Source organism: Thyridium curvatum (genome assembly GCF_004353045.1).
Source record: "Thyridium curvatum strain D216 chromosome Unknown NODE_164_length_17926_cov_72.196472, whole genome shotgun sequence".
Taxonomy (NCBI): domain Eukaryota; kingdom Fungi; phylum Ascomycota; class Sordariomycetes; order Thyridiales; family Thyridiaceae; genus Thyridium; species Thyridium curvatum.
Genome location: NW_022156919.1, coordinates 1 through 11,282, shown reverse-complemented (window position 1 = coordinate 11,282; position 11,282 = coordinate 1). Strand labels below are relative to the sequence as shown.

The window sequence follows — 11,282 nt, the reverse complement described above, 5'->3', positions numbered from 1 at the left end:
CTTAGATCTAACCTTAGATTAATCTCTATATAGTAAAAAGCACTTCTAAATCATTATATAATACCATCATCTAGTAGAGAATTTAACACACTTTCAAATAACAGTATTCCAGGCTCTATAGAATCAAAATTACAGCCATAGTACGTACCTTTTTGCTTAATAGATATAGTGGTAGTAGGGGTGTGGGTTGTTTTTTTTAGGCCTAGGACGTGATTTCCGGTAGGAAAATAGTGGCGTTTTTCTGCCCTTCTAGACCGCCCTCTCTTTTAGCTACGTAAAAGTCCGCGTTACGGGCAGTCCCTCTAGTTTCACAGACACGACCTTTCGTCCCGCCCAACACGCCTCTCCCATCGAACCAGGCATTGAGCATCCCAATTGTGCGCCGCTCGGGGCCATCTGAAGAATGCCATGGCCTGGTAAATCCCCGGGCTCCTCCCCGTCCGGGGAGCAGTCACCCCCAGCTACCGCCACCAGCACCTCCAGCGTCGACTCGCCACCGCCGCCGCCGCCGCCGCCGCCGTCACCAGGCAAGAAGCCCCGGTCGTGGAACGACTCGCTCAACGCGACCGACTGGCAGCACTTCAAGGAGCCGCGCAACTGGGTGCCGACGCTGCTGCTCACGGCCACGGTGCTGGGCAGCCTGCAGTTCTACCGGTCCTACCTGCGGCGCATCCCGGGGACGGACCACATCCGGCCGGACTTCTTCCGCCGGCGCAGCCTGTTCGGGCGGGTCACGAGCGTCGGCGACGGCGACAACTTCCACATGTTCCACACGCCCGGCGGGCGCTGGGCGGGCTGGGGGTGGGCGAGGAGCGTGCCCAAGGAGAGGAAGGAGCTCAAGGGGCGGACGGTGAGTCTCTCTTTCTCTCTCTCTCTCTCTTCCTGTTTGTCCCTGAAGCCATTCCCTAGTGATGTCTAGTAGCTCACCGAGCCCTTCTTTTCGTTATTTATTTTTGCTGACAATGATGTTCCCTTACCTCCCCACCAGATCCCCGTCCGGATAGCCGGCATCGACGCGCCCGAGGGCGCGCACTTTGGGCGGCCGGCGCAGCCCTTCGCGGCCGAGGCCCTGGCCTTCCTCTCCTCGTACCTACTGCACCGGCCCGTGCGCGCCCGCATCTACAAGCGGGACCAGTACGACCGCGTCGTGGCGACGGTCTGGGTGCGGCGCTGGCTGCTCTTCCGGCGCGACGTCGGGCTCGAGATGCTGCGGCGCGGGCTGGCGACCACGTACGAGGCCAAGTCGGGCGCCGAGTTCGGCGGCCTCGAGGACCAGTACCGGGCCGCCGAGGCGAAGGCCAAGGCGAGGCGGAGGGGGATGTGGGGCGGCAAGGGCGTGTTCGAGAGCCCGAGGGAGTACAAGAGGAAGATTGCCGAGGGGGAGGGGAGGAAGTTTTGATGGATGAGGGGAGAGATGGTGAGAGGGTTGAGTGGAAGGGATTGCTCTTGAGAAGGATGTGGACGTTTTGATACCCAGACATACATACATACACAAACAGGCGCAAAGCGATGAGTTTCTTTGGCGGTGATCATCCCCTACTCTTCCAGGAGAGGTGTTTAGAGCAAGGACGTAACTATGTTATGTATCATCACTGAGAGGCATGCCTCACCACCTCTTCCTCCAACCCACTCAACACTCCTCCACCCCCCATCACATACACACATACACACCATCATCCGTCTCCCCCTTCTCCCCTCAAATCCACCCCAGCAGCCCGGCCGCGAGCCCGAGCGCAACCGGCGCGAACCCCCAGTGCGCCCACTCCCCGCCGCCGATGAGCGCCCGGCTCACGAGCCCGTCGGTGGCGACCATGCCCAGCGCCGGCAGCGCGCACAGGCCCAGCAGCCGCCTGTCTCCCGCCCACCAGACGGTCGACAGGACGGCCGCGATGGCGGCGTTGCGGCTGCCGTAGATGCGCGTCATGCCGAGCGCTACGGCGCGGGCGGAGGCCGTGTCCGGGTCGGCGGCCCGGGGGAGCGGGAAGCCGAAGTGGCGCAGGGCGGCCTCGGGCTGGAGGAGGGCGCGGGCGCCGTAGAAGCCCGGGACGGCGATGAGGGCTAGGGAGCCGTAGTAGCTTAGGGTCTGGATGTCCGGGGTCGACATTGTGGATGGACGTTCGGAAAAGACAGTTCTGATATGATTTGAGAGTACTGGGTTTCGCGGGGGGTGGGTTGATGGTCCTTTTTGGTTCAATGGGTACGGGGAGCTTAAGAAGTGATATGCCTTGATGCTATGGAAGGCGGTTGAATGGAGAGTATGTGTGAAATTAGCTAGAGCGTCTGCATCACGGTTGATCTTCTCTGGTCTGGCGATTCATATTGGTGAAGCCTACGACTGTCAGATTTTAGTTTGTTCCGTTTCAAGGACCTACACACCTCACTACTTGAGTCTCGAGCTTGGGAACATCTGAAAAGAAAGTCTATTTATACATCGGTATAGGCTTTGGCGTGCTTCTTCTCTACTATTCAGCAAGTCCATACAACGTGAGCACGTTCATCAGGCCCCGAAAGGAGGTTACACGATGCACTTAGAAGGGCTCGCCCTTCATCCCAGTGATCTCAGGTGGCACTACATGACAAGCGCTTTGCAGGAGAATGGCGGGTGCCGACGAGGGGAGGGCTGGGCAAGTGATGGGCAGATTAGTTGACGGACTGCTAACAGAAGTACTTGACTATCCATCAAGCCCATTGGATGTAGGTAGTGGGATAGCCCTTCCGAGTCCTAGGGCAAGGATGTGATAAGGATGTTGATTGTTAAGATCGAGGTAGCTCCTGATGGACTTCCGTCAACTATTCAGACACCCACTTGGCTGGGGGAGGTAGCTCAGGGAACCATGGTTGGCGGAGAGTGTTTCCTCGCCCGTACCGGGGAGAGAGACGGTTCGCATGAAGTGGCGTGCATATCTGCTCGCCTTTTCTCGATTGATCTTCTAGAACCCGGCGTTTCAATCCCCGATGCGAAGCGATCAGTGCTCGCATACCGGGGAAAGAAGAGCAGCAATTTTGACACGCTGTTTTGCTCATCACGGGAGCGATCACGCATCACGATGAGATTTATGCGATCTTTGTTCATGTTTGTGGATGCTGCTGAGGCGTGGTCAACAAATACAAACTCCCAGCCACAAGATACATGCCGTATTTCCCGTATTCCCGTACTCCCGTACTCCGTACGGAGAACGAATGATAAAAAAAGCACAACCTCCACGCCTGGCCGGCCTAAAACCAGACCACACAGCCCAAAATCCTGGGACCTTGCTTGTGGAAGTCGTGCCGGATCGACGGAGAGACTTTGTTGAAGTAGCAGCGGCAGACAGGCCAAGGCGACGCCACGAGAACCCCCTTGCGGGAAGCTTGGGGCAAGCTTGAAACATGGTCTCCGTTGGCAGGAAAAGAGGGAAAAAGCAACCATATGATACCTACCTACCACAAGTACCTACTACCTAGTTATCTGGATGCTCGGTCCCAGCCGCTGCCATTTACTCCTCCGTTGAAAGGAAAGAGAGGACCGGCCACCTTGCTCGCGGGCGATTTGCGAGGAATGGAGGCTTTGACAGCTCGAACCATATCTGGTCAAGCTCTCTGTTGATGCTGGAATGGAGGCGATATCACCGGGTGAACGTCGCTGGCATGCAGGATGCAAATTTGCAAGTGGGAAGACAAAACAAACATCACGATTATGATGATTTCGTCTCGGACCGGCTGGTATGTTGTTTATATCGCAGATGGCGATATGGTTCTCAAGCTCTTCGATCTCGGGATTACCTTATCTCACAAAAGATTGGTGGTGCACAAAAAAAGAGCGACCCCCCCTGCTAAGCACCTGCGACAAGTCACCAGTTACAGAGGAAACCCCGTTTTTGGGGCGCACGACACAACCTCCCTCCCCCCTTGCGAACCCCTGAAGGCCACATGCTGCAACCTGCAGGAACAATTTTCTTTTTTCCTCTTTTTCTCTCCTCATCTCTGCTCGCCAAGGAAAGGGACCTGCAGTCACGATATGATGGAATCATACGGTCGTGTCTTCCTTTTGCCAAATACCTATCCATGTGTGTTCGAATACTGTAGTAGATTCTTTTCTATTTGGTACCTTGCTGAACTGCCCACTTGGTCAGACTCACCAAGCAAGTGCCACTTAATTCTTCGTATTTGCTCAGTAACTTTCAAGGTTGTTTCGTAGGCGTGCCACGAACACCTGTGCCTTGCCGTACTGTGCACGTATTGTCCGACTCAAAGCCCTCGGCTTGACCCAATCAGCACTCGGCCTCAGATCCGAGCAGGGCCTTTCGGAGTCACGGTTTCAATGAGCAGCGCGCTCCGACAAGGGCAGACGCGAGCACACCAGAACCAGGGAATCCCCAAGGTTCGCAGGTGCTGCCGACGACAAGAAAGTCTGGGTGAGTCGGTGCTCTTGTTTGCCGGCAAGCGTAGATCCCGGCCTGGACTGTCCCCGCATTCTCGACGAGAGAGGGCGGCCCACGGCGCTGTGGAATCCGGAACGAAACGATGTTTGTTTGTGTCCAGCATGAACCACAACTACAAGTAGGTAGGTAGATAGGAAGCCTAGCCGAGCGAGTGCTCATTTCAAACCATTGTCGTTGAACATGTTGATGCCTGTCGGAAGCGCTGTGATATGCATGGAAATATACAAACACGGGTTCTTTCAATTAGAGTAAGGTAGTGGGTAGCACCGCAGACCAGACCGCCCAGCCATTCACAACCTCGAAAAAAAGGACCCTTTGGTCGCAAGCAATCTCGAGCCGTGTCGCATGTCGAGAGATGACATGGTGACGCATGGCGGCTCAGAAATATCAAATCGATAGCATGAGGGCACACGAGCTTGATGTTGATTGACAGTTGGTGACTGTGTAATGTACCTAGGCATCTTGATCGCGGAAGCATCCAGTCTCCCAGTCTTTCGATCTCGAATTGCCAATTCCAATGTTGCACTCTGGACGCACCTCGTAATAGTGAAGCAGCCACCTATCCCCAGTGAGGTTAGTGGGCCTCGGATTAGGGTCGTAGTGCGGCCACTCGACGAGTTTAGCGCAAGGGGGCTTTCGTGGTCGGTGTGGGCCTCAGCTGCGTCCCGGGACGAACCAGAGGGCGGCACGCGAAGTCGACGCCGTCACAGGTAATCAAAGTCATCAAACTGACGAAACCCCATCCCAGTTCCCGGCCAGTCTCTTGCATTTCTCACTGGCCCGTCGCCCTCTTGCACGCCACGGCCTGGTGCATGTACCTCGCGAGTGCCTGCAGGGTGCTCCCCGGCCCAAGCTCAAGCTCCCAACGACGCCGGACTGGGAAGAGATTGAGTGCTCCTCAGGCCATCAAGAGAAAGACTCTCAGGGCGGTGGACCCACAGGCGGGTACCCTCTGTGTACTTGTACTTTCTAGCTCCAGGAACCAGAGACAACAGGGCCCGCTCCCGCTCAGAACACGCACTGGCGCACCAAAAGCACGCACCTCCAGCAGCTCCAGTCGTCCCAATCTCTCTCTCTCTGGTACTGCCCCGATCCTTTCCCGTACCACACCACACCCTCTTTCTCCCTCTGCCTTCTCCTTCCTGCTTTTGGGCCATGACCACCACCTCCTGCGCAAAATAGCAGAGGCAGGGCAAACAGGGAAACCCAACACCCAAAAATTCCAACTTCAGACCGACCGACGTCAACACAACACACACATTCATTCACTCACTCTCCAATCACCCGACCGACCGACCAAGACGCTTCGCCTCTTGTCATCGCCAGATCAATTCGCCTTCTAATCACCAACTTTTTTCGTCGCACGTCGCCATCACGCTCGTTTCACCTCGCCGACAGGTCTGCTCAGACAATCGTCGCTCTGCCACGTTCCACCGCGATTCACCGGAAACGCCCAGTACCACCAATCTCTGAGATCCGGCAGCCCCCCTCCTCGCCCGGCTTGACATCACCAAATTCTCGACCGCCCGCCACATCTTTTTCACCTTGGGGTCCCGTCCGTCCTCATTCGCATCCTCCCTCACCCCTGCGTGGACATGGACAGCATATAGATTTCTTGAAACATCGATCCTCGAGTCCGCTCCAGTCGGCCAGCGATCGGAATACTATTCCACAGTTCGATTCTCGTTTTGAGGCCCGAGTTTGACACAGCGGTCATCGTGGACGGCGGGCTCTCGACATGCGGATACCTTTCCGTAGGCGCCATGGCGCCCGGAGCAGGCCGCATCACCACCTCTCCTATCTCCTCGCCATCTCCTCCGTCACGTCCCTTTCCGTCGATGCCATAACCTTCACACCCGCGCCCGAGCCGAACCTCGACCTATCACAACTTGGAAGCATAGGCATTGCCGGTGACTTCTCGGGTATATCTCTTTTCAAATTTGAAGAGCAGACCGAGAAGCCTTTTAGCACAAATGGCAGCGAGGCGCTGCTGGCTCGGATGCCCAACGGTGCGTTTGCATCGGTGGTCAAGACCGATGCCTCGATAAAAGCGATGTGTCCCTTCGTCATGAAGGACGGCACTTTGTCTGGGGTGGTAATGGGTGGGGATTTCACGAGCTTGGGAGACTTGGAGTCGCCTGCGATTGCGCTGTTCAACCCCAACAGCTCCAAGGTCACACCGTTGTCGGGGTTGTCTGGCCAGGTCAACGCAGTGCTTTGCGACCAGGAGACGGAGACGGTCTATGTCGGAGGGAACTTTAAGGGAGCGAACTCGACAAACGCCATCTCTTGGGTCGGAACTTCAGGCTGGACCAGACTACCCTTTGCTGGGTTTAACGGGCCCGTCACGTCGATTGTCAAGGCTTCCAACGGGAACATCATCTTTGGTGGACAGTTCACTGGCCTGGGGAACACGACGAACTCGAACCTCACGTCGGAGCAGGTCATCAACCTCTCAGCGGCGACATACACGACCGAATCATCTTCCACCCTGCCTGGATTCAGCGATCCCAAAAACATCATCTGCAAAACCAGTGGAGTGGACGGCCCGGGCAACACCTGGCTGTTGCAGAACACGGCTCCGGGCTCCCTCAAGGCCGAGTTCAAGTTTGGCTTCGAGCCCACCCGGTTGAGGTTATACAACACGCACCAGGATGGCCGAGGGACCAAGACATTCCGGTTCACCGCCTTCCCCATCAATGGCATCATGAACTTTACCTATATCGACCCCAAGACCGGAAGCAATGCCTCGTGCACCAGCGAGTGCCCGTTGAGCGACGACAGGAGCCTCAAGTTCCAAGACTTCCACTTTGTCAACAACGTGGGCATGAATGCCTTCCGGCTGGACATATCGGACTGGTATGGTCAGGGCGGAGGCTTGAACGGCATCGAACTGGTCCAGAGTGACATGTTTGCCTATGCCATCAACGACTTCAACGAGCCCACCTGCTCAGGATCCGCCACAATCTCTTCAGCTTCAGCCACTGGCCCCTTCACGGTCTCCCCGTCCTTCCAAAGCCAGTCCGAGTACCTGACTGCCCAACTGCAAGCTCCCATCTCCTCCAACTCCGCATCCATCACCTTTACCCCCGACGTCCGGCAATCCGGGAACTACTCGGTCAACATGTACACCCCTGGCTGTCTCCAGGACAATACCTGCAATACACGGGGACAGGTTAACATCACAGTCTTTGCGCAGAGCGGCCAACCTGGTACCTCGATCCAGCTCTACCAGACCAACAACTTTGACAAGTACGATCAGATCTATTTCGGCTTCCTCGAGGCGACGAATGGCTTCCGGCCAACCGTCCAGATGACGCCTCTCAATGGCCAGTCGCTTCCGACTATGACTTTTGTTGCACAGCGCATTGGCCTTACCCAGATTAATTCGACAGGCGGTCTCAACGGCCTGTATGAGTACGATCCCAAGTCGGCCGAACCCGCAGACATCAGCTCCTTTGAGAAGTCGGCCTTCGACAAGCTCGGCTCCACGTTTGCTTCCAAATCCGCCGTCCATGCCTTGGCGACTGCCGGAGATGTCACTTTTGTTGGCGGCAATTTCACCTCGAAGGCTGTGAAGAACATTGCCTCGGTCAATAGCAAGGATTCGACGACGCAAGCCTTGGACAGTGGTCTCAACGGCGCTGTAACCTCCATGCTCATCAACGGCACGAACCTCTTTGTCGGTGGCAAGTTCACCGCAACGGACGATGGCAAGGTCAAGAATCTCAACAACGTTGCCGTCTATGATACTGCCAAGAACACTTGGAGTGCCCTGGGCAGCGGTGTCAATGGCGCAGTCAACTCTGTCGTGGCATTGACTATGAATGTCACCAGCACCACACCCGAGGTTGTAGTTGCCGTGACTGGCGACTTCAAGGAACTTTCTGCCTTTGGCAACAACCCTGCTGTTGCTGCTAATGGGTTTGGGGTTTGGGTCCCCTCCCAGAGCAACTGGCTTCGCAACCTCGACCTGCCCGTTGAGACGATCAGTGGAGTCCTGTCGACCTCGGTCCTTCAAGTTCCCGGTGGCGAGGCTCTCTATGCTGGCTCAATCTCGTCGTCCTCGCTGAGTGCGAATGGCGCGGCGAGCCTGGGTCAGTCGATCAGCCGATTCCCTGTCAAGATCCAAGCCTCATCTTCGACTCCGTCTCAGTCATCGAAGACCAAGCGTGACATCTTGACCAGCGGTCAGCCTTCGGGAGTCGTTACCGGCCTTTTCAACACGGACTCGAACCGTAATCTCACTATCATGGGCGGTCACTTCACAGCAACCGGCACCGATGGATCTTCCATCCACAACCTTGTTCTCATCGACGGGACGAAGAACAATGCAGTTACCGGACTCGGCTCGGGTGTCGCGGACGATTCTACCTTTGTCACTATGGCCGCTCAGAAGGATAACCTCTATGCTGGAGGCAATGTGACCGGCACCGTCAACGGCGCCCGAGTGAACGGCCTCATTTCGTACAACCTAGCCAGCAGGGCCTTCAACCCACAACCGCCCGCCCTATCCGGCAGGAATGGCACTGTCTCTTCGATCGCGGTTCGCCCCAACAACGACGATGTATACGTCGGGGGCTCCTTTGCTTCTGCAGGCTCTCTAGGTTGCCCCGCTGTCTGTGTCTTCCGTACCGCGGTCGGTCAATGGAGCAGGCCTGGCTTGAACTTGGACGGCACTGTCAACACTCTTCTCTGGACAAGCGAGACCAAGCTCGTTGCCGGCGGCAGTGTCACTGTCAACGGTAGCTCTACGACGACCTTTCTTGCTACATACGACCCGAACACCCAGACGTGGGATAGCTTCCCGGATGCGGCGAAACTGCCCGGGCCAGTCTCTGTCATGACGGCAGGCACCAGCGACGGCAGCCAGCTTTGGGTTGCAGGCTCTGCGCCCAATGGTTCGGTGTACCTTATGAAGTATGATGGCAAGACCTGGAACTCTGCTGGTGTCACCCTCGACGCGGGCACCGAGATCCGCGGGCTCCAGATCTTCTCGCTTACCTCGAATCACGCATCAAGCCCCCTGGTCGATGCAAACAAGGCACTCGTGCTCACTGGCTCGATCAAGATCCCCAAATTTGGGAGCACATCAGCCGCCATCTTTAACGGCACTACCTTTGAGCCCTACGTGCTTACGACTAACTCTGGCAACCAGGCCGGCACGATCTCGCGCATCTTTGTGCAGAAGGAGAACTTCTTCACGGTGGACAATGGCAAGCACATGCCCCTGGTTGGCGTGGTCCTCATCGGACTGGCCATCTCCTTGGGCTTGATGCTCCTCATCGTCGCCGCGGGCCTGCTGCTGGATAGGATCCGCAAGAAGAGGGAAGGGTACATGCCGGCGCCGACGTCCATGTACGACCGGAGCAGCGGCATCCAGAGGGTGCCGCCGCGGGAGCTACTGGAGAGCTTAGGCAGGGGCCAGCCTGCCGCACCGAGGGTGTAAATATCAGGGTCAGGTGCATCGCATCGAGTGCGCTGGTCACAATGGAGGGTACAGGGGTTACGGCGTTTTTTGAGAGCGAGCGACATTTTTGATTTTCTTTTCCGAACTGGTCTGGTTGGATTTTACTGGCGTTCCTTTTTTTTATTACCTTTGACAGAAGCGGCCTTTGGCGCAACGATTCGATCGAAACGTCCATACGATGAACGTTCGCGCGGTGGCCGTGGATGCTAGGTTCGATACCCTTCGATACGACGCCGAAGAGTGGAGAGGAGGAAATGGAGACGGGAGGAGAGGCTTCTCCTGGCCGTTGTACTATGCTGCGTGACACAGACAACTTTTTCTCTTTTCTCTTATTCTTTGTCTTCTACTTTGTGTGCCTGTTCATTTCATGACGCATGTCTTGACGGCAGCCACCCCCCCTTTTTTTTTCTAATGACATAATGTCTACCAACCACTATTACCTATCTACCACATCTCGAGTTGTCTTCCGGTTTACCAGGTCCGAGCAGGGACCAGAGGTGAAACGGACACTCCTACACACATCCTTCCTTCCTTTACTTGGACCTCTCCGTCTCCTTTTTTTTTTTATTATCTGTTTGACGATACTCTGGGACTGCCTTGGAGCTGGATCCGGAGACATCCGGTCTTGGTTGCTGGTGGCTGTGGCATCGAATATGTACGTTTCTCGACGTGGTGGATATCCCGCGTCGGTGTGGTTGGACGAAGGGGGTTTCTGTTGAGAGAAATGGGGAGGGGAGAGCAGTCGTCAGAAACTTGTTCCCTTTTTGTTACATGCATGTGAGACTCTTTTGAACAAGAGTCTTTTTTACCTCGCGCCGCTGGCTAGCTAAGCTAGCCTTTTGTAGATAGGGTTGTCTATAAAAACAATAACCATCTATGGTTTGTCATTTCATGTCTCTGTCACATCATTTTACCGTGCGTGCGTGCCAACTTGGCGAAGATGTGATGAAAAATGTGGGGGATCCGTACGGGGGAAAGGGAATGGGCGATCAGATTGTTGCTGGGGGGGGTAGGAAGGCTGTGTGAGAAGCATTGCGTTTGCATTTTTGGTAAACTTGATTCGCTACTCTATCAAAAAAAAAAAAAAAAAAAAAAGGACAACCCAACCCCATGGTCTTCTTATCGGCTTTGCCTTTGCCTGTTCGTCCCGTCTCAACGAGACCCCATAAGCTAAGGTGGTTCGTAGGCACATACCACTCTCACTCTCCACGAAAGCAACGAGCAACTCGAGACTACGCCGATGCTTACGCCGCCACCTTGAACGTCCGTCCGCTCGCCGTCTTGCGCTCCTTCTCCTCGCTGTCGGGCCGGGCTCTTCGGAGAACTGACGGAAGGGGGGATTTAGTATGGCGCCGCAGTCCATGGCAGCATAGGGCCGGGGGGGGGCTGTC

General features: G+C 55.8%; 3 protein-coding genes across 3 annotated transcripts; all 3 read left to right on the top strand.

Annotated features, from left to right (window-relative positions):
• Positions 1-403: 403 nt before the first annotated feature.
• E0L32_012375 (uncharacterized protein) lies at positions 404-1,399 on the top strand (the record flags this gene model as incomplete). Its single annotated transcript, XM_031135209.1, has 2 exons — positions 404-850; positions 923-1,399. The coding sequence occupies 2 exons, from the start codon at positions 404-406 to the stop codon at positions 1,397-1,399; spliced, it is 924 nt and encodes a 307-aa protein (XP_030998505.1).
• Positions 1,400-1,576: 177 nt separating this feature from the next.
• On the top strand, positions 1,577-2,062 carry E0L32_012374 (uncharacterized protein; the record flags this gene model as incomplete). Its single annotated transcript, XM_031135208.1, has 1 exon — positions 1,577-2,062. The coding sequence occupies one exon, from the start codon at positions 1,577-1,579 to the stop codon at positions 2,060-2,062; it is 486 nt and encodes a 161-aa protein (XP_030998504.1).
• Positions 2,063-6,159: 4,097 nt separating this feature from the next.
• E0L32_012373 (uncharacterized protein) lies at positions 6,160-9,870 on the top strand (the record flags this gene model as incomplete). Its single annotated transcript, XM_031135207.1, has 1 exon — positions 6,160-9,870. The coding sequence occupies one exon, from the start codon at positions 6,160-6,162 to the stop codon at positions 9,868-9,870; it is 3,711 nt and encodes a 1,236-aa protein (XP_030998503.1).
• Between the last annotated feature and the right edge of the window lie 1,412 nt (positions 9,871-11,282).